At 37.4% G+C, this 27,940-nt stretch overlaps 2 protein-coding genes across 8 annotated transcripts in view; one reads left to right on the top strand and one right to left on the bottom strand.

Moving 5' to 3' along the window:
* Nucleotides 1-5,375, top strand: part of DYRK4 (dual specificity tyrosine phosphorylation regulated kinase 4) — a 52,198-nt gene extending 46,823 nt beyond the window's left edge. For 4 of the 5 annotated variants that reach the window (XM_060658651.3, XM_060658652.3, XM_060658654.3 and 1 more), the window contains 2 exons: nucleotides 4,191-4,366; nucleotides 5,058-5,375. In XM_060658651.3, the coding sequence (XP_060514634.2) occupies nucleotides 4,191-4,366; nucleotides 5,058-5,302 (421 nt within the window). In that variant the 3' untranslated portion in view covers nucleotides 5,303-5,375. Of the gene's footprint in view, nucleotides 1-342; nucleotides 500-4,190; nucleotides 4,367-5,057 lie in introns of those variants that run through there. The other variant, XM_060658655.3, reaches the window with a different exon arrangement.
* Nucleotides 5,376-6,979: 1,604 nt separating this feature from the next.
* Nucleotides 6,980-27,940, bottom strand: part of AKAP3 (A-kinase anchoring protein 3) — a 48,762-nt gene continuing 27,801 nt past the window's right edge. For all 3 annotated transcript variants that reach the window (XM_078450147.2, XM_078450145.2, XM_078450146.2), the window contains exon 6: nucleotides 6,980-7,328. In XM_078450147.2, the coding sequence (XP_078306273.1) occupies nucleotides 7,173-7,328 (156 nt within the window). In that variant the 3' untranslated portion in view covers nucleotides 6,980-7,172. The remainder of the gene's footprint in view (nucleotides 7,329-27,940) is intronic.

Below are 27,940 nucleotides of genomic sequence, written 5' to 3' on the forward strand. Positions count from 1 at the left end.
TTTAAGAGAGGTAAATGTAAAGTCCTGTGGGGAGTTGTAGCTTAACAGCAGTTCATTTGAAAAAGAACTGGGAGATTGAGTTGTTTATGAGCGTGATAAGTCTACAATATTAATGCCATCTACCTGCAGTTAAAAGCTATCCCCAGCGTGGTGGACACCAGTAAGACAATAGCTGGAATTTCCTATGCAGGAAGGTGGCAACCATATCATATGAGCAACACTTAGTAGCAATGTAAATGTTTTCGGATAGTTGGAGGATTGTAACATAAAATACAGGTGGGTTGTCCCATTCTCTATACAGTGGCCCCCCCTTACCCACGGTTTCACTTTCCATGGTTTCAGTTACTCACAGTCAACCGTGGTCCAGAAGCAGATGATCCTCCTTCTGACATCTCGTCAGAAGGTCATTGGTAGCCTAGCACTACATCACACTGCCTGTGTCATTCACCTCACTTCATCCCATCACATATGCATTTTATCATCTCACATCATAAGAAGGGTGAGTAAGACACTAGAAGATGTTTTGAGAGGAAGAGACCACATTCACATAATTTTTCTTATAGTATATTATTATACTTATTCTATTTTATTATTAGTTATTGTTGTGAATCTCTTACTGTGCCTAATTTATAAATTTTTATCATAGGTATGTGTATAGGAAAACACATAGTATATACAGATGTTTGTGCTGTCCAGTTTCACATATCCACTGGGGGTGGAATGTATTACCCCATGGAGAAGGGGGGGACTACTGTAATGTTAGTAGGTAGAATTAGAACCTGGGTCTTTTATTAGTGTGCAAGTTCCTGGGAAGTGTAAATTTAGGCTCAATTAAAATGAAGAATTTTTAAAGAATTAGTTTTATCAATACTGGAATAGCTAATTATGTGAGTAAGTGCCTTGTCACTAAAAATACTCAAGAATAGCAAGATGAACCCATAACCAGCAAAGAAATTGAATCAGTTATCAAAAATCTCCCAACAGATAAGAGTCCAGGACCAGATGGCTTCCCAGGGGAGTTCTACCAGACATTTAAAGCAGAGATAATACCTATCCTTCTCAAGCTATTCCAAACAATAGAAAGGGAAGGAAAACATCCAGACTTATTCTATGAAGGCAGTATTATTTTGATCCCTAAACCAGACAAAGACCCAGTAAAAAAAGAGAACTACAGGCCAATATCCTTGATGAATATGGATGCAAAAATTCTCAATAAGATACTAGCAAATCGAATTCAACAGCATATAAAAAGAATTATTCACCATGATCAAGTGGGATTCATTCCTGGGATGCAGGGCTGGTTCAACATTCACAAATCAATCAACGTGATACATCACATTAATAAAAGAAAAGATAAGAACCATATGATCCTGTCAATTGATGCAGAAAAAGCATTTGACAAAATTCAGCATCCTTTCTTAATAAAAACCTTGAGAAAGTTGGGATAGAAGGAACATACTTAAACATCACAAAAGCCATTTATGAAAAGCCCACAGCTAACATCATCCTCAATGGTGAAAAACTGAGAGCTTTTTCCCTGAGATCAGGAACACGACAGGGATGTCCACTCTCATCGCTGTTGTTTAACATAGTGTTGGAAGTTCTAGCATCAGCAATCAGACAACAAAAGGAAATCAAAGGCATCAAAACTGGCAAAGATGAAGTCAAGCTTTCACTTTTTGCAGATGACATGATATTATACATGGAAAATCCGATAGACTCCACCAAGTCTGCTAGAACTGATACATGAATTCAGCAAAGTTGCAGGGTACAAAATCAGTGTACAGAAATCAGTTGAATTCTTATACACTAATAATGAAGAAACAGAAAGACAAATAAAGAAACTGATCCCATTCACAATTGCATCAAGAGCATAAAATACCTAGGAATAAATCTAACCAAAAATGTAAAATCTGTATGCTGAAAACTATAGAAAGCTTATGAAGGACATTGAAGATGTAAAGAAGTGGAAAAAACATCCCGTGCTCATGGGTTGGAAGAATAAATATTGTTAAAATGTCAATACTACCCAAAGCTATCTACACATTCAATGCAATCCCAATCAAAATTGCACCAGCATTCTTCTCGAAACTAGAACAAGCAATCCTAAAATTCACATGGAACCACAAAAGGCCCCAAATAGCCAAAGTAATTTTGAAGAAGAAGGCCAAAGCAGGAGGCATCACAATCCCAGACTTTAGCCTCTACTACAAAGCTGTCATCATCAAGACAGCATGTTATTGGCACAAAAACAGACACATAGACCAATGGAATAGAATAGAAACCCCAGAACTAGACCCACAAAAGTATGGCCAACTAATCTTTGACAAATCAGGAAAGAATATCCAATGGGAAAAAGACAGTCTCTTTAACAAATGGTGCTGGGAAAACTGGACAGCAACATGCAGAAGAATGAAACTAGACCACTTTCTTATACCATTCACAAAAATAAACTCAAAATGGATAAAGGACCTGAATGTGAGACGAAACCATCAAAACCCTAGAGGAGAAAGCAGGAAAAGACCTCTCTGACTTCAGCCACAGCAATTTCTTACTTGACACATCCCCAAAGGCAAGGGAATTAAAAGCAAAAATGAACTATTGGGACCTCATGAAGATAAAAAGCTTCTGCACTGCAAAGGAAACAATCAACAAAACTAAAAGGCAACCAACGGAATGGGAAAAGATATTTGCAAATGACATATTGGACAAAGGGCTAGTATCCAAAATCTATAAAGAGCTCATCAAACTCCACACCTGAAAAACAAATAATCCAGTGAAGAAATGGGCAGAAAACATGAATAGACACTTCTCTAAAGAAGGCATCCAGATGGCCAACAGGCTCATGAAAAGATGCTCAACGTCACTCCTCATCAGGGAAATACAAATCAAAACCACACTCAGATATCACCTCACGCCAGTCAGAGTGGCCAAAATGAACAAATCAGGAGACTAGATGCTGGAGAGGATGTGGAGAAATGGGAACCCTTTTGCACTGTTGGTGGGAATGCAAACTGGTGCAGCCACTCTGGAAAACAGTGTGGAGGTTCCTCAAAAAATTAAAAATAGACCTACCCTATGACCCAGCAATAGCACTGCTAGGAATTTACCCAAGGGACACAGGAGTACTGATGCATAGGGGCATTTGTACCCCAATGTTTATAGCAGCACTCTCAACAATAGCCAAATTATGGAAAGAGCCTAAATGTCCATCAACTGATGAATGGATAAAGAAATTGTGGTTTATGTACACAATGGAGTACTACATAGCAATGAGAAAGAATGAAATATGGCCCTTTGTAGCAACGTGGATGGAACTGGAGAGTGTGATGCTAAGTGAAATAAGCCATACAGAGAAAGACAGATACCATATGTGTTCACTCTTATGTGGATCCTGAGAAACTTAACAGAAACCCATGGGGGAGGGGAAGGAAAAAAAAAGAGGTTAGAGTGGGAAAGAGCCAAAGTATGAGAGACTCTAAAATCTGAGAATAAACTGAGGGTTGATGGAGGGTGGGAGGGAGGGGAGGGTAGGTGAGGGCATTGAAGATGGCATCTTTTGGGATGAGCGCTGGGTGTTGTATGGAAACCAATTTGACAATAAATTTCATATATTTAAAAAAATAAAGACAAGAATATTATAGCTAAAAAAAAAGAATAGCAAGATGATTCTGTGTTGAAGTTTCTGTCAGATGCCTTGTCACTGCATTGGAGGTTTGACTAGATTATACCCAAATCTCCTTATAAGCTTAATATTCTAGCATTCTATAATGTTCTGTGTGATATAATTGAAGTCCCAAGTTTTGGGAATTGAAATTAACCATGTCTTTGTTTTGATCTTAGTTTACTGAACCCTAAATCCCAAGTGGTTAAGATTTTCTATAATATTATAATATTTCTTTTGAGGGAATTTCCAGGAACTCTGGAAGATTTGGGCTCTCATATGTTCCCTGGTTTGTCATGCAAATTTCCTAAAAAGATTATTTTCATAGTTTCCAGGTACTTTATATGTTGTTATCTTTGATATCTTTGATATCTATGATATCTTTGAAGTATAACGCAGCTTAGATTGGTTAAGAATGAACTATTTTTATTATACCTTATTGAGGTCGTCAGGGTCTTTTTAAATGTTTTCAACATTAGAAAGGGAAGCAAAACAATAACCCATGCTGGGCTTTGTTGGTGTATAGATGGGAACCTTCTCTTCGCATGACCCCTGACCAGGCCCTCAAGCATGCTTGGATCCATGAGCCACGGAATTTCAAACCACGGTCCAGGCCCCAGACCCTGAGGAAACCCAGTCTCTGTTTCCCCTCTGAGGCTCGGAAGGAAAAGGTTCAAGGGCATCATCCCTTGGGCAAAAAAGGTACAGTCAGTCCTCTTCCTATAGTCCAGGGATCGGGTACCTCTGGAGGATTGTATGTCAATTTCTCTGACCTCCACCTTGGATAATTATTCTGACTACATCACCAGGAGCCTGCCATTTCTCACTTTTGAGTATAACCTCTTTCAGGAGTCTTGCTTCTAGCTGGATTTGCCCCCTTTTTTGCCCTGTTATCATTAGGATTTTCCATTTTTCTCTGTCTTCAATTCTTTTCTTGTCCTTTCCTTTTCTTTCACTGTGTCCTCCTCTGGCTTGCCTATAATTAGCTTTTGAATTTTTATCAGACTGATTATGGCATTAGGCAGATATCTTTTATATGCAATATAGCCTCATGGTTATGTACATCATCCCTGGGGTCAGGTTGCCTGGGATTAATTCTGGTTCTACCATTTACCAGGTGTAGGCCCTTGGGCAATTTAGTTAACTTCCCTGTGTCTCAGTTTCTTCATTTATGAGAATGAGAATAATGCCTATTCTCTATGGTTGTGAAAAGGCTCAAAGAAATTAATAAATGTAAAGTGCTTAGAATAATGCCTGACACAGAGAATGCTCTTTACAAATGAATTGTTTTTGTATCATTACTACCAGGATTTTCCCAAAGTGATTTATGGTCTAATAGAATATAATTCACATTTGAACACTTGTTCCTTCTGTCTTCTCTCTCCTTTGGCAGAGGTGACCATCAAAGAAGAGACCATAGACAAAATAAAAGGTGGCACCACTAAGCAGGTTCAGAATTCAGGTGATCAGCAGGGCATTCTCCAGCACACATCTGAAGTTGTCCAGTTGCCTCAGCTAACAGAAGCTTCCAGAAAGCCAGAGGCAGTTGTTGGACCAGAGGAGTCCAAAACCTCCCCAGGGCATCGAAGTAAAAACTCCTCATCCAAAAACATGAATATTTTACCACCTATTGTATGACCTTTGCTGAAGGTGTGTCCTGTTCCTTTCCACCAAGGATTTTTATTAGAGACAGCACTTATATTGTACAATATTACAGAGATTGTTGTTTTTTAATGCATAAAGGTTTTTTTTTTAAAAAAAAAAAACTATTCATATGGCTAGTTAAGCATGATTCCTATTATGAGAGATGGGGGAGAATGTCCTTGCACCTACACTCCCTTCTTATGCCCTCAGATAAAACAATGTATGTGTGGGGTGGGGGTAGGGGGGGAGGGGTAAGTATTCAATGGTATAGTATCACTAATAGAACTCTAAATAAAAGAATTTTTTTTCTTTTCCCCACAAGACAGCTAACCTGTTAGGACTCTTATTTGAAAATGAAAATGAAAAACTAGTTTGAATTCAGCTATTAACTAGTTTAAGCAACAAAGGACATCTATTGGCTTATGTAATTGGGGAATCAGGAGGTGTAAGTAAGTGTAGTTTCAGGCACAGCAGAATCTAAAAGTTCAGACAAGGTCATAGGGCTCAGACTCCCTCATCACCTATTAGTTTTGCTTCTTTTTGTGGTTTTCATTCTAAAGACAAGCTCTGCCAAGATGTTAAAGTAACCACCGTTATCCAGTAAAAAGATGCAGTGCTGGCAGGAAAATCTCAGAAATTATTGGATTTGAACCAAGCACTATGTCTGAGATATTGGGATCCTGTGGTTGGCCAGCCTGGGTCACAAGCCTATACTGTGATGGTGGTAGCACCATGACTGATGCCTCTCTTGGACTGTGGAGTAGGGGACAGAATATTTCCCAAAGGAAGGGAAGTCGAGTAAATAACAGGATATGTTCATTCATCCAGCATCCTCAAAATCTAATCAGGTTCTTTTGGTTTACTAATCCTTATCTACATGAATACATAATCTCTATATGATTGTAATTATAGAACAGATACAATTTTACAAGAAACTTCTTAAGATCATAACCTCATAAACAACATAGAAAATATACCTGACTTTATAGTTTTCCTTTTAATCACTGTGTCATATTCCATGAAGGGAGACACCTTTTACCCAGGAAAGGTGAAACAGAATGAGAATAGCAGAGGGTTAAAAGGAAATAGGAAAGATAAATATTCCAGGGGTTGACAGAATTGAGTAGAGCCCCCAAGAGATGGAATTAATACAGAAATTAGGAACCAAAGGAGAAAGTTTCTAGCAAGATCAAAAATATAAAATTTCACAGAAAGTTGAGGGTAAGAACAGAAAATGCCTTAGGTGGGATAAATGTCCTAACAGGTGACTTGTCCCAGGTCCTATAGCCAGAAAAGTATAGACATGGCAATAGAACTCAGGTCTTCTGGACCTTTTTTGACACCAACTATGAATAAAATTGAGGAAGACCATTGTTCTACAGAGATAGGAGAAGAAGCCAAGTCCTCCATATCATAATGAGAATGATTCAGGTTGAATAGAAGATACTTTGTGATTTGCATGATTATAAAGGCTAAATAGTCTTATTCTTAGGGAACATTTTAAGGCCAGAGATCTGCAAGTTGTAGCACAGACAGGATACATAGAAACACCTTAGCAGGCCTCTCAGTCCAGCACTATTTTTCTTCTTGTTATCCATCTGATTATTTTTTAATTCCTGAAATTTCTTGACCTTATTGTCGATTGGATCCCAAGGAAACCAAACACCTGGAGTCCTTCCATTGTAATTTTTTTAATTTTGTGTCCTTGCTTGCATGGACGGGAAAATCTGCAAAATCCAGTGACTAGCATAAGATGACGTGTCTTTGATGTGAGTGGTATGATAGGGCTCTGTAAGGATATGGAGAGGAGAGCTGTGGAAGTAAGAAGGGATGGGGAGAAGGGAAAGCAGTGGGTGGGCGCCGATCACAGGTTCACCATCAGCCAGTCCAGCAGCTGCAGCCGTGTAACATTTCCCACCGCCTCGTCCAGCTGTCGCTCCTTCTCGTAGCGCAGCACCGACTGCAGGACCTCACCTACACTACGTCCTTTGTCCACAGCAGCAGCCGAGAGCTGAAGTAGCTGTGGAAAGGAAAGAAAGCAGTAGTGTAAGGACAGAGCATCCCAGGGCAGACCACAAAGGGCCTGACAAGGCTAGAACAAAGAGGCTGGGCAGAACTTGGAAAACTTCGGAAGAAGGGGCTCCAATTAGATGCTGAGAAGACTTCCATAATTGGAAAGAAGAGATGTTAGCATCCACCTGTACATCATATGGAAAGTATGATCTCCCACCAAGACTAAATCTTGCTTCCTCCAGTAGGTATTTGGTCAAGAGTGATCTTGTTTTCTAAGACTTTTAAAGTTCTTAAGCTCACTGTAATATCATAAAACAGTCTTCCACCATTGTCCTAAGACCGACAAGGGCAGGGGTGAAATAACCAGAGGACAAACGGACATGTTGCTTTCCATGCCCCACAGAACAGAGAGCCTAGAATGCTAGAGCACAAGAGCAACTCAGAGATCCATTCAACCCTCATGAAGACATGGCTCAGAGAGGTGGTGAGACTTGTCAGTAATACAGTGCTAGAAATTAGCAGAAGCAACATGCATATCCAGATCTCTGAACCCCCTGTTCCTCTCTCTTTCCAAGCTCGAAATGAGAAAAATTAGCCAAAGCAATAATTCTGACCATATGAACACAGTACATCACCATTCATCTAAAGTAACCAGAGTTTTGGGCACCTGGGTGGCTCAGTTGGTTAAGCGTCTGACTCTTGGTTTCGGTTCAGGTCATGATCTCACACGGCTTCTTCATGGGTTCGAGCCCTGAATTGGGTTCTGTGCTGGGAGGGTGGTGCTTGCTTGGGATTCTCTCTCTGCCCCTCCCCCACTTGCACTGTTTCTGTCAAATAAAAACAACCAGATTTTTATTTTGTGTATTCTGCATCTGACTCTCTGAGAAAGAGTTAAAAGGAAAATAAATAGGCCAAGTATCAGGAGCTTTTCCAAAGGGGGAAATTTCCATGAGAGAGAATAAAGTAACATATGGATATTCTTAAAACAAATGGAAGGACCAAGTCAACAAAGAGAAGATATAATTTTAGAACTAAAAACATAAAATCCAAATGAAAACTTGTCAGATGGGCTAAATTGAATGAAGATGAGAGAGAAAAGTTAGTTAACTTAAATTAAAGATGGATTCATAGAAATAAACCACATTGAACAACATAAGAAATTGATTAAACTTTCTTCAATAAAACCTCTTTGAAAAAAATAAAGTGAGCTCAGGGACCTGTGGAATAATGCCAAAGGCCTTGCTTTTATGTCATTAGAGTTCCAAGAGAGGAATAAAGAGTTTGCAGAAAATATGCTGCAAGAAATAATGGATGAAAGTTTCCCCAACTTGCCAAGAGATATAACTGACAAATTCAAAAAGCTCAGTGAGCCTAAAATAAGATAAACCCAATGAAATTCACTTTAGGACCTGTCAAAATCAAATTGCTGAAAATTAAAGAAAAATCTGAAAGCAGTCAGAGAAAATGCTGCATTATTTTTAAAAGAATAATTCAAATGACAGAATATTTTGGTCAAAAACCAAAAATGTCAGAAGGAAATGGCACAACACTTTTAAGCACTAAAAAGAACTGCCAAATCGGAATCCTGTATCAAAAATTATACATCAGGAATAAGGTCAAAAAATGTTTATTTATTTATTTGAGAGAGACAGAGTGCCCACAAGCCAGGGAGGGGCAGAGAGAAAGGGAGGGAGAGAGAGAGAGAATCCCAAGCAGGCTCCATGCTGGCAGGGTAAAGCCTGATGTGGGGCTTGATCCCATGAACTGTGAGATCATAACCTGTGCTGACAGCTGAGCCTGGAGCCTGCTTTGGTTCTGTGTCTCGCTCTCTCTCTGCCCCTCCCCTGCTTGCACTCTGTCTCTCTTTCTCAAAAATAAATAAAACATTTTTTAAGTCATGGCCAGAAATTGTGTTCTAATTCTTCAGGCAAAAGGAAAATTATGTCAGAAGGAAACTGGGAACATCAGGAATGAATGATGAACAACAGAAACAGTAAAAATCTCAATAATAAATTTTCTCTGTTCTTTAAAATACTGGCATACCTTGAAGATATTGTGGGTTCAGTTCAAGACCACCATAATAAAGTGATATCACACTTTATATAAAGTGAGTCAATTTTTTTATCACAATAAAGTGAGTCAAACCAAAAAAATATAATAGTATGTTTACACTATTGTTTACACTATACTAATAGTTACACTATATGTTTACACTATACTAATAGTATAATAGTGCATATAATAGTATGTTTACACTATTAAGTGTGCAACAGCATATGTCCAGAAAACAATGTACATAATTAAAAAATACTTTATTGCTAAAAAATGTCAACCATTATTTGAGTTTTCAGTGAATTTTTATCACTGATTACAGATCATCATAAAAAATATAATAGTGAAAAAGTTTGAAATATTTTGAGAATTACCCAAATGAGACACAGACACACAGAGTGAGCAAATACTGCTGGGAAAATGGCACCAACAGACTTGCCAGATATAGGGTTGCTACAAACCTTTGAATTTGTGAAAAATGCAATACCTGCAAAGCACAACAAAGTGAGGCACAATAAAATGAGGTGTGACTTTATTTTTTATAATTGAAAGCAAAAATAACATTGTCTAAGGATTTTTCTAATATATGTAGATTACATTAAATAACTACAACGTAAGGGAGAAGGTAATGAGACCTATAAAGTAGTAAGATTTCTACACCACAGTTTAAGTGGCAACTATTGATTCTACATAGACTCTAAAAAGTATGTATATTGTAATCCTTAGGGAAACTACTTGAAAAACAACACAGAGATATAGTCAAAAACACAATAAATTAAAACAGAATACTAAAAAAAAAATTAAATAATCCAAAAGGTGGCAACAAATGGGGGAAAAGGAGGTAAATTAGAACAGTTGACCCAAATCCAAACATATCAATAATTAGGCTAAATGTAAATGATGTAAACATACCAACTGTCAGAATGGATTAAAAAAAAACATGACTAGACTATATATTACCTACAAAAAAAAAAAAAAAAAAAACCTCTTCAAATGATATAGGTAAGTTAAAAGTAAAAATATTGAAAAAAATGTATCATTGAAACATCAACTGAAAAAAAGTTAGAACCTCAACATTTATGGACAAGTGATTGTTTAAAAAGGGGAAAGATAATTCATAAGGGCCAGCTCTCCATTTCTCTTTTCAACAAATGATACTGAGACAACTCATATCCACATGCAACAGGTGAATTTCGATGCCTTCCTCATATTATACACAAAAATGAACTCAATGTGGATCACAGACCAAAATATAAGAGCTGAAATTATCAAAGAAAACAAAGGAGAAAATCTTCATGGCTGGGTTAGGTCAGGGTTTCTCAATCTGGTCCTATTTACGTGATGGGCCAGGTAATTCTGTGTTGTGGGCTGTACTGTGCATTCTAGGATGTTTAGCAGCATCCCTGGCCTCTTCCACTAGACCCAAGTAGCAACTCCCTCTCAGCTGGTGACACAACAAAATATATCTCTAGACACTGCCAAATGTCCCCTGGGGGCAAAACTGCTTCCAGTTGAGAACCACTGGGGTAGGCAAGAATTTATTAGATATAACATCAAAAAGCACAAGCAATATGTTTTCACTCTTATGTGGATCCTGAGAAACTTAACAGAAGACCATGGAGGAGGGGAAGGAAAAAAAAAGTTAGAGAGGGAGGGAGTCAAACCATAAGAGACTCTTAAAAACTGAGAATAAACTGAGGGTTGATAGGGGGTGGGAGGGAGGGGAAAGTGGGTGATGGGCATTGAGGAGGGCACCTTTTGGGATGAGCACTGGGTGTTGTATGGAAACCAATTTGACAATAAATTTCTATTAAAAAACACAAGCAATAAAGGGAAAAAATAAATTAGATCTTATAATTGAAAACTTTTGCTCTTCAAAAGACTCCATTGAGTAAGAAGACAAACTGTAGACTGAGAGAAAATATGTGCAAATCATTTATATCTGATAAAGGACTTGGATCCAGAATATATAAGGAATTCTTGTAACTTGGTTAAGAAGAAACCAACCCAGTCAAAATATAGGCAAAAGAGGAGCACCTTGGTGGCTCAGTTGGTTAAGTGTCCGACTTCAGCTCAGGTTATGATCTCACGGTTCATGAGTTCAAGCCCTGCATCAGGCTCTGCGCTGACAGCTCAGAGCCTGCTTAGAATCCTCTGTCTCCCTCTCTCTCTGCCCCTCCCCTGCCTGTGCTCTCTAAAATAAATAAACATTAACAAAAATATATGGGTAAAAGATTCGCGCAGACAGCTCACCAAAAATATATATGAATGGTTAATGAGCACATAAAATGATGTTTAACATTTTTAGTCACTTCAATGTATGTCTATCAAATTAAATCTACAGTGAAATACCATTATAACAACTATAACAAAAAAATAATGTTGACAAAAATATGGAGAAACTGAAACCCACATACACTGCTGGTGGGAATGTAAAATGGTACAGCTATCTTGGAAAACAGTTTGGAAGTTTCTTAAGAATCATGCTAACCATAACATGTAGCAATCCCACTGCTTGTTACCCAAGAGAAATGAGAACATGTGTCCACACAAAGACTTGTATGTGAGTATTCATAATAGCATTATTCATAATAGCAAAAAAGTGAAAATAATCCAAATTTCCAGTAGCTAATGAATGGATAAACAAAATGCATTATATATCCATTTCATGAAATTCAGCAATAAAGAAAAATGAACTACTGATACATACTACAACATGGATAAACCTCAAAAATATTATGCTTAGTGTGTGTAGTGTTTTACAGATGTAAAAGACTGCATATTTTATGGCTCCATTATAGAAAATGAAAGAAAGGTAAACCTATGATGATGGAAAACATAAATGGTTACATGTGGCTGGGGGACAGAAACAGAAATGTACCCTAGAAAGTTCTGAGATAGAGAAGTAAGGAGTTCCTAGACTTACCAGATATTAAAACACATTACTGAATAGCAGTAATTAAAACAGTATGCTAGTAAAATACTAGGAATGGACAATTCAATGTAACAGAACAGAAAATTCAAGAAAAGAACCAACAACCTGTAGCACCTAGAAAAAAATAAGAGCTTGCATTCCTACCTCATACCTTATATACAAATGAATTGAAAATGGATCAAAGTCTTAAATATTTTTAAAAATCATAAAAGTACTAGAAGAAAACATTGGTAATTTTTGTTAACATCCTGTAGTGAGCATGTTTTCCAAAATATGACATGAAACTTAGAAACAAAATTTTAAAATGCCTTATATTTGACTACATAAACATTTAAAAAATTTTATATGGCAAAACAAACTAAAACAAAACAAAAACACCAATCAAAAGACAAGTGACAAAAAATGTATTTAATATCATAAAGGCTAATTTTCTTGCATATATAAAACTCTTATAGGTCAATAAGAAAGAGAGTAGCAACCCAGTAGAAAAATGGGCAGAGGTTATGAACAAAATTCATCCATGAAAAAGGAAATTCAAGTGGCTCTCAAACTTTTCTAATAAGAAAGGTGCAAAACAAGGCAACATTTGGCACTTACTAATCGGTTAAAGCCTGGGAAATGGGCACTCTCATATTGTTTTAATAGGAGTGCAAATTGGTACAAGCTCTATAGAAGGCAATTTGGAAATATATATCTAATATACAAATACATTTCTCTGAGACATCTTGAAATTCTTTTCCTAGGTATTTAGCACATACAGATACATTTGAATCTGTATGTTTAGCATTATTTTTGGACAAAATATTAGCAACTGAAATGTCCATATATAGGAGAGTGGTTAAATATCCTTATACAATAATATATAGCCAGTAAGAAAAATGTGGCAGGTAATATGTTGTGGAAGAGAATATATATATATATATATATATATATATATATATATATATATATATATTGACTTAAGGAAAAGATATATACCTATAAGCATTTGCTTGTATATGCATATGTATTTCTGGAAGGATAAAGAAGAAATTAATCAGAAACGTTTTCTCCAGGGAGGGCAATGGGTTGGGAGATAAGGATAGAAAAAATCCTTAATTTCACTGTGCCTTTTGTGCCTTTGGATGTAGTACTATATACATATTATCTATTCAAATATGGATACAGATTTGTTTAAAGAAATTGGGTTCATGGGCATCACAGTGTTACAGCATTAGCATGGAGTATTTCCATATCTCCCCTTCTGCCAAAAAAAAAATCTCAAATAATTTTCAGGTAGTTTCTTTGATGTATACTTCATACAACTGTTACTAAAAATATACTGATATTCAATGCAAACCTACTTATTAGTTGAGATTTGGACATGCTGTTGCCCATCCTTTCCATTCTTTCCCTTTAATAAAATAGATGATCATCTTTATCTTTACACTGGGCAAAGATGTATGTATGTGTGTATGTGTTTGTGTGTATAAGAGGAATGCAAGTATGTTGCTTCATTTTAATTAAGTATATTACAGACATTCTAATTCAAAATAATATAAAACCAGAATGTGTTATGTATGTTATGTATAATGGGTTTGACTTACAATATGGCTATAGAACAAAAGCATTTCACATATCATACACATGAAACCTACGCTCCTTTTTAGATTTTTTTCTTCAGTCTTAAGCTTTTGTGAATATAGGCCCCTCTACTAATTGTTGTGTATCAAAATAGTTGTCTTTTACAGACTGGAAAAACTGTAAAGAGACAGAACCTGCCAAGAACTCTTAGGGATATATCTAGGATTGGAACCCCATGTTATATCCTCTAGCCCAAACTTAAATGTACACACATATGGCCTGGGGATTTTGCTAAAATTGAGTTTCTAATTCAGTAGGGCAAGAATATAGCCTGAGATTCTGTACTTATAACAAGCTCCCAGGTGATGCCAGTGCTGTTGGTCCATAGACACACTTTAGTTCCAAGTTTATAAATCACAGAGTTTCTTATATAGTATAGCCTCTTCTGTATGTTGTACAATCCTGTGCCTTTTCAGCAATGAGATAAACAAAGTAACCCAGTTACAAGGGTTACCAATACCACTTATTCTTCCACATCCTCTGGTTTCTATGAGGATGAATTATTTTTATAAATAATTCCAACCTCTTGTGCCATGCTTACTACTTACTTGGTGCTATTCTATTTCTCTCAATTGAAATGAAATTATCAAAAGCCCTAAGTGTGTGGTGTGTGTATGTGTATATGTGTGGTAGGGATGGTCTCTATTCCTTAATTCCTCTACATTACCATGAAGCAGCAACTTGAATAACTATTCATGCTTTCCAGCCTCAAAATTTGATTTCAGGGAAGGATTCCAGATAACAGCATGAAAAGATCCTGAACTCACCTCTGCCCACAAACACAACAAATCTACAGCTACATATGGAATAAGTCCCTCTGAAAAGGACCCAAAAGCTAGCTGAACAGTGCTTCCACAAGAGAATATAGAAGGACCACATCAAGATGGGTAGGAGAGGCAGTTAGACATGGTCTAGCAAGAAAATGCACAGTGAGCTACACTCAGGAGGAGTCTCATAATATGAAGCTTGTCCCTGAGAAGTGAGGGGTTTGTGCCCCATATCAGACACCCAACCCTAATGAACTGTGCTAGAGAAGTAAGCTCTTAACATACCTGGCCTTAAAAACCAACAGTGTTTACTCCCAGGAGAACCAAATGGCTATAGGGAATGAAAAATATGCTCTTAAATGGTTTGTATACAAACCCACTCATCCTGGAACATAGCACAAAAGCAACAGTTTGAAAGGCTCCTAGACTTTATGCAAAGGAGACTCATTTCTTAATATTAAAGCATCTGCCACAGAAGCAGAAACCTACTGGGACTCTCAGGATGAAGGCAGGTGCTATTTTTGTGTTTTCCTTCTGCCTTGTTGGTGTTGGTGCCAATACTGGCAGATATCATTTTCACACCACCCACAGGCCTGCTAGCTCCAGTGAGAGCACCCTGTTCCTGCACACTGCAGCCATGGCTCACCATGCCACAGCCAATGGATAGGGACAAACCACAAAAGGGATGCTCTTTGAGCACCTGGATCTGGGGGCCAAGGGGAATTGCATTTCTGGGCCCTATGGGTCTGCAACAAAGAGACAGTCCTTGGCAGGCTACCACCCCATGGCACTGCACAGACAGCAGACTGAAACACATCTTCAGTCTTCATGTGAAAAAGGCCTTGCCACAGTTTGTTGATATCTCTTAAAAAGGAGCTTGAGCACATGTCTAAATACATGAATTTTGCAACTATTGCCCAGGAAGACCTCCAGATCTCCTGGTCTGGAAGTCTTCAGGGATTACAACTGTGGGTATATTTACATACCTTAAAAGTTGCTGCCTGAGGATCTGGCTTACAATTAACCTGAAACTAGGCAATGTCTGAGATCCCTCCCTTTGGAACACTGACAGATGTGGGCACACCCTCAACAACTGGGACCTATTAAGAACAATCCAAGTGAGGTTCCAGTCCACATGGTGGTGAAATAGGGGAACCCGAAGTTCCCTCATCCCTCAAGCACAGCAGTGTTGAGGCCAGAGGACTTGGAACTCCAAGAGTACAGGCTGCGGAGTGGCAGAGACATCTCCAAGAGCCCACGGGGACAACTTGGCAGACCATAGGTATGTGATTGCAAACTGGGAGAGATAAAATGGGTGGCATAGGAACAGAGGGGAGGGATCCCCTTCTGTGAAGAGACAAAAGGAAGAGAGAGGCTGTGGAAGTGTAGGATTGTATTTGGACAAGAGAAAATCACGGACCAGGGAATGGACAAAATGGAGAAAGAATCAACTTCTAACTGCAGGGCTTTCTTTGGACTGGGGCCAGCTGCCCTGTTCATGAACCTGGGGAGGAGGGGAGCCAGTCCCAGGCTTGGTAACTAGCTCAGAGGTGCAGTCTGCAGTCAGAGAAAGCAATTCCCTCCCTTGAGTGCTGTGGGAAGAAGGCACAGAGCCATTCCAAGGACAAAAGACCCTGCAGGTGCCCGCCAACCAGAGGCCTTTGTTGGCTGGCTGGGTGGAGTGGCACTACCCTGGAACTGGGGCATGCAGAGTGGGATCCTTTAAGACACTGGGGTTTGAATCCAAGCCGAGCACCTGGGAGGTACAGGAGACTGCGGACTGGAACAAAACAGCCTGCTCACACACACGTGGCACTGTGAGGAGCCAGAGGCCCTTTGTTGGCTGGCTGGCTGGCTGGAGTACTACTTCCCTGAAACCAGGGTGTGCAGAGCAAGATCCTTTAAGACATTGGGGTTTGAATCCCAGCTGAGCACCTGGGGGGCACAGGAGACTGTGGAGCAGAACAAACTGGCCTGCTCATGCCTGCATGGCACTGTAAAGATGGTCTGAACAGAGTGGTTTGGGACACCCAGTCTGGGGAGGAGAGAATGGGGTTTTGCCATTTTTCTCCCCATCACCAACAAGGTGGGATTTCAGGGAATGGACAAGGGGCCCACAGTGGAGGTGGGACATGCCTATGCCACACCACACCCATCCATGACTGGTAACTGTGTACCCACCAGAGCAAGATTGACACTGACTGAACCAGACGGCCCCTCGTCCAGATTAGGGCAGCCACTGGTCCCAAGGGTTATGTCAATGAACAAATCAAAGCACACCTGGTGGAAGGTCCAAACCACCACTACAAGTAGGGAGATAAAGCAACCAGAGTCACAACAACAGCTAACATGTAACACACTCCAAAAACACCTCCTGAAGGGCCAGGCCCTGGACATCACATGACCCCTTTTTAATATAGTAGTGCTTGCAGGTACAGGACACATAACAAGCTACTAAAACACATAAGGGACAGAAAACTAGCCAAAATAATGAAACAGAAGAATTCTGAAAAGAAATTCCAGGAAGAAATGACAGCTAGAGAATTGCTTAAAACAGACAAAAACAATATATCTGATCAAGAATTTAGAATAATAGCCATAAGAATAATCACTGGTTTTGAAAAAAACATAGAAGACAGCAGAGAATCTATTGCTGCAGAGATCAAGGAACTAAAAAACAGTCACAATGAATTAAGAAATGTTGTAAATAAGGTGCAAAACAAATAAGGTGCAAAATAAACTAGATTCAGTGACAGCAAGGATAGAAGAAGCAGAGGGGAGAATATGTGAAGCAGAAGATAAAATTATGGAAAATGATGAAGCTGAGAAAAAGAGATAAGAAAGTACTAGACCATGAGGGGAAAATTAGAGAACTAAGTAGTTCAATGAAACATAATAATATCTGTATCATAGGAGTGCCAAAAGAAGAAGAAGAGAGAGAAAGGGGAAGAAGGTTTATTGAACAAATTATGGCTGAGAACTTCCCTAATCTGGGAAAGGGAGCAGACATCCAAATCCAGGAGGCACAGACAACTCCCTTCAGATTTAACAGGAATAGGTCTTCTCCACAGCATATCATAATGCAACTGGAAAAATACAAAGATAAAGAGAGAATTCTGAAAGCAGCTAGGGACAAACGGGCCTTAACCTACAAGGGTAGACACATCAAGGGTAGTAGCAGACCTGTCCACTAAAACTCGGCAGAAGGGAGTGGAAGGAAATATTCAATGTGCTGAATAGGAAAAATATGCAGCCAATAATCCTTTATCCAGCAAGACTGTCATTCAGAATAGAAGGAAAGATAAAGGATTTCCCAGACAAACAAAAACTAAAGGAGTTTATGACCACTAAACCAGCCCTACAAGAGATCCTAAGGGAGACCTTGTGAGTGGAATGCTGCAAAGACTACAAAGGACCAGAGACACCACCACAAGCATGAAACCTACAGATAATACAATGACATTAAATCCGTATCTTTCAATAATAATGCTGAATGTAAATAGACTAAATGCTCTAATCAAAAGACATAGGGTATCAGAATGGATAAAAAACCAAGATCCATCTATATGCTGTCTACAGGAGACCCATTTTAGACCTGACGACACCTTCAGATTGAAAGTGAGGGGATGGAGAACCATCTATCATGCTATTGGAAGTCAAAAGAAAGCTGGAGTAGCCATATTTGTATCAGACAAACTAGATTCTAAACTAAAGGTTGTAACAAGATATGAAGAAGGGGATTATATCATAATTACAGGGTCTATCCATCAAGAAGAGCTAACAATTATAAATTTTTATGCCCCCAACTTGGAGACTTCCAAATATATAAATCAATTAATCACAAATATAAACAATCTTTTTGATAAGAATCTGGTAACTGCAGGTGGCTTTAATACTCCACTTAGAGCAATGGACAGATCATCTAGGCAGAAAATCAATAAAGAAACAATGGCCCTGAATGATACACTGGACCAGATGGACTTGACAGATATACTCAGAACTTTTCATCCAAAAGCTGCAGAATACACATTCTTCTCAAGTGCACATGGAACATTCTCCAAGATAGATCACATACTGGGTCACAAAACAGCCCTCAAAAAATATAAAAGAATTGAGATCACACTGTGCATATTTTCACATCACAATGCTATGAAACTTGAGATCAACCACAAGAAAAAAATTTGGAAAATCTCAAAATGCATGGAGGTTAAAGAACGTCCTACAAAGAATGAATGGGTCAACCAGGCAATTAGAGAAGAAATTTAAAAATATATGGAAGCAAATTAAAATGAAAACACAACAATCCAAACCCTTTGGGATGCAGCAAAGGAGTCCTAAGAAGAAAATACATTGCAATCCAGGCCTATCACAAGAAACAATAAAAATCCTAAATATAAAATATAACTTCACACCTAAAGGAACTAGAAGCAGAACAGCAAATAAACTCCAAGGCCAGTAGAAGAAGAAGAGAAATAATAAAGATTAGAGCAGAAATAAACAATATAGAACCCCCCCCCCCAAAAAAAAACCAACCCAACCAGTAGAACAGATAAATGAATCTAAGAGCTGTTTTTTTGAAAAAATAAAGTTGATAAATCCCTAGCCAGACTTCTCAAAAAGAAAACAGAGAGGATCCAAATAGATAAAATCACAAATGAAAAAGGACAGATCACAACCAACACCACAGAAATACAAACAATTATTAAAGAATACTATGAAAAATTATATGCCAACAAACTGGAAAACCTGGAAGAAATGGACAAATTCCTAGACACCCACACACTACCAAAACTCAAACAGGGAGAAATAGAAAATTCGAACAGACCCATAACCATCCAAGGAATTGAATCAGTTATCAAAAATCTCCCAACAAATAAGAGACCTGGGCCAGATGGCTTCCCAGGGGAATTCTACCAGACATTTAAAACAGAGTTAATACCGATCTTCTCAAGCTGTTCCAAAAAACAGAAATGGAAGGAAAGCTTCCAGACTCATTCTATGAAACCAGCATTACCTTGATTCCCAAACTAGACAGAGACTCCACAAAAAGGCAGAGTTACAGGCCAATATTCCTGATGAACACAGATGCAAAAATTCTCAACAAGATACTAGCAAATTGAATTCAAGTGTATTAAAAGAATTATTCACCATGATCAAGTGGGATTCATTCCTGGGTTGCAAGGTTGGTTCAATATTTGCAAATCAATCAATGTGTACAGCACGTTAATAGAAGAAAGGATAATAACCATATGATCCTGTCAATAGATGCAGAAAAAGCATTTGACAAAATAAAGCATCCTTTCTTAATAAAAACCTTCAAGAAAACTGGGATAGAAGGAACATACCTTAACATCATAAAAGACATATATGAAAAGTCCACAGGTAATATCATCCTCAATGGGGAAAAACTGAGAGCTTTCCCTCTGAGATCAGGAACATGGCAGGGATGTCCACTCTCACCACTGTTGTTTAACATAGTGTTGGAAGTCCTAGCTTCAGCAATCGGATGACAAAATAAAAGCCATCCAAATTGGCAAAGAAGTCAAACTTTCACTTTTTGCAGATGACATGATACTCTACATGGAAAACCCAAGACTCCACCAAAAAGCCACTAGAACTGATACATGAACTCAGCAAAGTTGCAGGATACAAAAATCAATGCACAGAAATCGGTTGCATTTCTATACGTCAATAATGAAGCAACAGAAAACCAAGAAATTGATCCCATTTACAATGCACTAAGAAACATAAAATAACAAGGAATAAACCTAACCAAAGATGTAAAATATCTGTATGCTGAAAACTATAGAAAACTTATGAAAGAAATTGAAGAAGACACAAAGAAATGGAAAAACATTCCATGCTTATGGATTGGAAGAACAAATATTATTAAAATGTCAAGGGGCACCTGGGGGGCTCAGTCGGTTAAGTGGCTGACTTCGGCTCAGGTCATGATCTCGCGGTCCGTGAGTTCAAGCCCCGCGTCGGGCTCTGTGCTGATAGCTCAGAGCCTGGAGCCTGTTTCAGATTCTGTGTCTCCCTCTCTCTGACCCTCCCCCATTCATGCTCTGTCTCTCTCTGTCTCAAAAATAAATAAACGTTAAAAAAAAATTAAAAATAAAATAAAATGTCAATACTACCCAAAGCAATCTACACATTCAATGCAATCCCAATCAAAACTGCACTGGTATTATTCTCAAAGCTAGAACAAACAATCCTAAAATTTGTATGGAACCACAAAAGACCCCAAATAGCCAAAGCAATGTTGAAAAAGAAAACCAAATAAGAGGCATCACAATGCTGGACTTTAGCCTCTACTACAAAGCTGTAATCATCAAGGCAGTATGGTATTGGCACAAAAACAGACATATATAATAGAGAAACCAGAACTGGACACACAAAATATATGGACAACTAATCTTTGACAAAGCAGGAAAGAGTATCCATTGGAAAACAGTCTCTTTAGCAAATGGTGCTGGGAGAACTAGACAAGCAACATGCAGAAGAATGAAACTGGACCACTTTCTTACACCACACACAAAAATAAATTCAAAATGGATGAAGGACCTAAATGTGAGACAGTAAACCATCAAACCCTAGAGGAGAAAACAGGCAACAATCTCTTTGATCTCAGCCACAGCAATTTCTTGCTCGACATGTCTCTGAAGGCAAGGGAAATCAAAGCAAAAATGCACTATTGGGACCTCTTCAAAATAAAAAGCTTCCGCACAGGGAAGGAAACAACAAAACTAATAGGCAACTGATGGAATAGAAGATATTTGCAAATGACATAGCAGATAAAGGGTTAGTGTCCAAAATCTACAAAGAACTTACCAAACTCAACACCCGAAAAACAAATAACCTGATGAGGAAATGGGCAGAATGGAATGTCACTTTTCCAAATAAGACATTCAGATGGCTAACAGACACATGAAAAGATGCTCAACATCACTCATCATCAGGGAAATACAAATCAAAACCACACTGAGATACCACCTCACACTGGTCAGAGTGGCTAAAATGAACAACTCAGGAAACAACAGATGTTAGTGAGGATGTAGAGAAACAGGAACCCTCTTGTACTGTGGGAATGCAAACTGGTGCAGTCACTCTGGGAAACAGTGTGGAGGTTCCTAAAGAAATTAAAAATAGAACTACCCTATGATCCAGCAATAGTACTACTAGGAATTTATCCAAAGAATAAAGGAGTGCTGATTCATAGGGGCACATGTACTCCAATGTTTATAGCAGTGATTTCAACAATAGCCAAATTATGGAAAGAGCCCAACTGATGAATGGATAAAGAAGATGTGGTTTATATATACAATGGAATACTACTTGGCAGTGAGAAAGAATAAAATCCTGCCATTTGCAACAACGTGGATGGAACTGGAGGGTATTATGCTAAGTGAAATAAGTCAGTCAGAGAAGGACAGATATCATATGTTTTCACTCATCTGTTGAACTTGAGAAACTTAACAGAAGAACATGGGGGAAGGGAAGGGGAAAAATAGTTGCAAACAGAGAGGGAAGTAAACCTATAAGAGACTCTTAAATACAAAGAACAAACTGAGGATTGATGGGAGGGGCAGGGGAGAGGAGAAAATGGGTGATGGGCATTGAGGAGGGCACTTGTTGGAATGAGCACTGGGTATTGTATATAAGTGATGAATCACAGGAATGTACCCCCAAAACCAAGAGCGCACTGTATACACTGTATGTCAGCTAACTTGACAATAAATTATGTTAAAAAAAAGAACAAATCAAGCTAATCAGAAAATCACTAAGATCTGAGAAACAGCCAAAAGCTAGGGTACAGCTGAATAATAAGTTTCATCTCCTATATAAGACCACTCCTTCAAGGCTAGGAAAGATAGCTGTTTCACCTAATACATAGAAACAAACAAAGAGTTAAACAAGATGAGAAGACAGAGTAATATATTCCAAACAAAAGAATAAGACAAAACTTCAAAAAAGAGACCTTAATGAAATGGAGATAAGTAATTTACCTGATAAAGAGTTCAAAGTAGTGGTCAGAAAGATGCTCACCAAACTCAGGAGAATAGATAAACATGGTGAGAACGAACAATGAGATGGAAAAGATAAGAAAGTACCATACAGAAGTCACAGATCTGAAGAATACAATAGTTAAACTGAAAAAAGCACTAGAGAGGTTCAATAGAAGACTAGATGGAGTAGAAGAACAGATCAGTGACCCAGAGACAGCAGTGGAAATGACCCAAACAGAGCAGCAAAAAGAAAAATGAAGTTTTTAGTGTAGGAAAACTTCAAACAGAAGTTTGCATTATAGGAGCCCAGAAGAGAAGACAGTAGAAAATTTATTTGAATAAATAATGGCTAAAAACATTCCTAACCTGGGGAAGTAAACAGACATCCAACTCCAGGAAACAATGAAAGTTCCACATAAAATGAACCCAAAGAGATTATTTAATTTATAATTGAGATGTTAAAAGTTAAAGATAAAAAGAGAATATTAAAAGCAGCAAGAGAAAAACAACTTGTCCTATAGAAGGGAGCCTCCATAAGACTATCAGGAGATTTTTCAGCAAAAATTTTGCAAGCCAGAAGGAAGTGATATGATAAATTCAAAGGGCTGGGGGAAAAAAAATCTTCCAGTTGAGAAGAGTCTACTGGCAAGGTTATCAATCAAAACTGAAGGAGAGATAAAAAGTTTCCCAGAAAAGCAAAAGCTAAAAAAGTACATTATTATTATTCTACCCTTATAAGAAATGTTAAAGGAACTTCTTTAAGCTAAAAACAAAAGGCACTAACTAGTAACGAGAAAACATATGAAAGTAAAAATCTCTTTGGTGAATGCAAATGTTAGTAAAGGTAGTGAATTAGCCACTTATAAAGCTAGTATAAAGGTTAAAAGACAAAAGTAGCAAAATCCAGTGTAACTATAATAACAGTTAAGGGAATACAAAATAAAAAGATATAAACTAGGACATTAAAAATACAGAACATGCGGGAGGTGCAAAAATGTAGAATTTTAAAAATGTGCTCAAACTTAAGATGCTATCAACTTAAATAGACTGTTGTAAATATAGGATGTTATATGTAAACCTTATGGTAACCATAAAGCAATAATCTAGATACACATAAGACAATGAAAAAGAAATCTAAATGTAACACTAAAAAAATCACCAAACCACAAGAGAAGAAAGCAAGAGAAGAAAGGAACAGAGAGGAACAACAAAAACAGAAAATAATCATGAAATTGGATTAAAAAAACCCACAAGACCCATTTGTTTGTTGCCTGCAAGAGATTTACCTCAGATCTAAGGACACACACACTGGGCTCAAATAAAATCAGAAATGAAAGAGGAGAAGTTTACAACTGATACTACAGAAATACCAAGGGTTATAAGAGCGTACTATGAAAAATTACATGCCAGAAAATTGGACAACCTAGAAGAAATGGATAAATTCCTAGAAACATATACTCTTTCAAGGCTGGATCATGAAGAAAATCTGAATAGACCGATTTCTAGCAAGGAGATTGAGTCAGTAATCTGATTCAACAAACAAAAGTCCAGGACCAGATGGCTTCACTGGTGAATTCTACCAGACATTCAAAGAAGGTTTAATACCTGTCTTTCTCAAACTATTCCAAAAAAATTAAAAAGGAGAGAACACTTCCTGGCCTCATTATACAGGCCAGGCATTACCTTGATACCAAAACCATATAAGGACACCAGAAAAACAAATCAGAGGCCAACATCCCTAAATGAACATAGATACAACATCCTCTACAAAATATTAGCAAACCAAATTCAACATTACAATAGAAGAATCATACACCATGTTCAAGTGGCATTTATTCCAAGGATGCAAGGATGGCTCAACATTTACCAATGAATCAATATGATATACCACATTAACAAAATAAAAGATTAAAATTATATGATCATCTCAATAAATGCAGAAAGAAGCATGTGACAAAATTTAATACCCACTTATGATAAAAAGCACTCAACAAAGTGGGTATAGAAGGAACCTACGTCAATACAATGAAGGCTTTATATGACAAAGCCACAGCTAATATCATACTCAATGGTGAACAGTTGAAAGCTTTTCCTCTGAGATCAGGAACAAGACAAGAATGCTCTAGCCACTTTTATTCAACATATTATTGGAAGTCCTAGTCACAGAAATTAAGCAAGAAAAGGAAATGAAGGGCATCCAAATCAGAAAGGAAGAAGCAAAATTCTCTCTAATTACAGATGACATGAATATATATATATCCCTAAAGACACCACCAAAAACCTGTCAGAACTAATTTATGAAATTAAGTAAAGTTGCAGGAAAAAAATCAATATACAGATATCTGTTTTGTTTCTATACAATAATAACAAATTACTAAAAAGAGAAATTAAAACAATCCTATTTACAATTGCATCAAAAGGATAAAATACCTAGAAATAAATTTAACCAAAAAAGTGAAAGTACTGTGAAATGAAAATTTTAAGACACTGATAAAAGAAATTGAAGATGAAACAAATAAATGTAAAGGTATCCTGTGCTCATGCATTGGAAGAACTAACATTGTTAAAATGTCCGTCCATACTACCCAAAACAATCTACAGATTCAATGCAATATGTATCAAAATCCAGTGGCATTTTTCACAGAACTAAAACAAATAATTCTAAAATTTGTAAGGAACCACAAAAGGCCCCACATAGCCAAAGCAGTCTTGAGAAGGAAAAAACAAACCTGAATGTACCATGCTCGCTGATTTTAAACTGTGCTACAAAGCTATACTAATCAAAAAAGTATGGTTTTGCCACTAAAAACAGACACATAAGTCAATGGAACAGAATGGAGAGCCCAGAAATAAGCCCACACATATATAGTCAATTAATTTACAAAAAGGAGCCTAGAATATGCAACAAGGAAAGAACAGTTTATTCAATAAATGGTGCTCAGCAAACTGGACAGCTACATGCAAAAGTATGAAACTAGGCCACTACCTTACATCATATAAAAAATTAACTCAAAATGGATTAAATACTTGAATATAAGACCTGAAACCATAAAATTCCTAGAAGAAGACACAGGTGGTAAGCTCCATGACATTGGTCTTAGTGATTTTTTTTTGAGTCTGACTCCAAAGGCAAGGGAAATGAAAGCAAAAACAAATAGGACTACATCAAACTAAACAGCTTCTGCAGAACAATAGAACCATCAACAAAATGAAAAGGCAGCCTATTGAATGGGAGAAAATATTTACACATTACACATCTGATAAGGGGTTAATATTCAAAATATATGAAGAACTCCTACAACTTAACAACAAAATGCAAGGAACCTGATTAAAAAATAAGTCAGAGAAAGACAAATATTACATGATTTCATTTATATATAGAATCTAAAAAACAAAACAAATTAATAAACAGACAAAAACAGACTCTTAAATACAGAGAACAAACTAGGGGTTGCCAGAAGGAAGGAGTGTGGAGGGTGGCAAAACTGGTGAAAGAGACGAAAAGGTATAAGGTTTTAGTTATACAATAAATAAGTCATGGAGATGAAAAGTCCAGCATGGGGAATGAAGTCAATAACATTGTAATAACCTTGTATGGTGAAAGATGGTGACTACACTTATTGTGGTGAGCACTGAGTAATGTGTAGAATTATAAAATTACTACTTTGTACATCTGAAACTAATACAACATTGTATGCCAACCATATTTCAACAAATTTTAAGAATAATGCAACAAAAAATGGGCAGAAGATCTGAATAGATACTTTTTGAAAGAAGACAGATGTTCAATATCTAATTGAACTAATTATCAGGGAAAAGCAAATCAAAACCACAATAAAATATCACTTCATACCTGTTAGAATGGCTATTATAAAAAAGACAAGAAATAACAAGAATTGGAGAAGATGTGGAGAAAAGGAAATCCTCACACACTGTTGGTGGAAATGTAAATTGGTATAGGCACTGTGGCAAGTGGTATGGAAATTCTTCAAAAAATGAAAAATAGAACTACCCTATAATCCAGCAATTCCACATCTGAGTATTTATCTGAAGAATACAAAAACACAAATTTGAAAAGCTATATGCACCTGTATGTTCATTGCAGCATTTTTTACAGTAGCCAAGATATGGAAACAACCCAAGTGTCCTTCAATGGGTAAATGGATAAAGATGGTGTGTGTGTGTGTGTGTGTGTGTGTGTGTGTGTGTGTGTGATGGAACAGTACTCAGCCATAAAAAAGGAGGAAATCTTGCCAGTTGTGACAACTTGAGGGTGGAACTTGAGGGTGTAACGCTAAGTGGAATAAGTCAGAGAAAGACAAATACTATATGATTTCCAGATTTATATATTGAATCTAAAAAACAAAACAAAAACAAACTCATAGAGATAGAAAACAGACTGGTAGTTATCAGAGGGAAACTGGGTTAGGAGTGAGTGAAATGGGTGAAAGAGTTGAATCATGTGGTGATGGATGGTAACTAGACTTACGGTGAAAATCACTTTATAGTATATCCAGATATTGAATTATAATGTTGTATACCTGAAACAGATATGCAGGTATACTTGTTTTATTATACTTTGCTTTATTGTGCTTTGCAGATATTGTGTTTTTAACAAAGTGAAATTTGTGACAACCCTGCATTAAGCAAATCTATTGGTGCCATTTTTCCAACAGAATTTGTTCACTCTGTCTCTGTGTTATATTTTGGTAATTTCGCAATATTTCAAACTTTTTCATTATTATTATATTTGTTGTAGTGATCTTGACTAGTGATTATACTTGCTAAGAGCTCAGAAATGGTTAACATTTTTAGCAATAAAGCATTTTTAAAGTGTGTACTTTTTAAAGAAATAATGCTAGTGCACACTTAATAGACTACACTATAATGCAAACATAACTTTTATATGCACTGGGAAACCAAAAAAATTTGACTTTATTGCAGTGGTATGGAACAGAACCCACAATGTCTTTGAGGTCTGCCTGTAGTGTTTGTTATATACCAGTTCTACCACACACACACACACACACACACACACACACATTTCTTCAGTAAGCAGTTCCAAGGCCTATACGTGGAGAAGCAAGGAGTTCGAAGGCACAAGGCACACTTACCTTTACCAGTAATAGCAGTGAAAACTCGGGTTTCCCATCTGCCTTATTCTTTACTCTTACTTCTCAATTGAACTTAGAGTATGGGGAAGAGGGATGTTATTTATTGAATCCCTTCAAAT

Source organism: Panthera onca, chromosome B4, assembly GCF_046562875.1.
Source record: "Panthera onca isolate mPanOnc1 chromosome B4, mPanOnc1 haplotype 2, whole genome shotgun sequence".
Classification (NCBI taxonomy): domain Eukaryota; kingdom Metazoa; phylum Chordata; class Mammalia; order Carnivora; family Felidae; genus Panthera; species Panthera onca.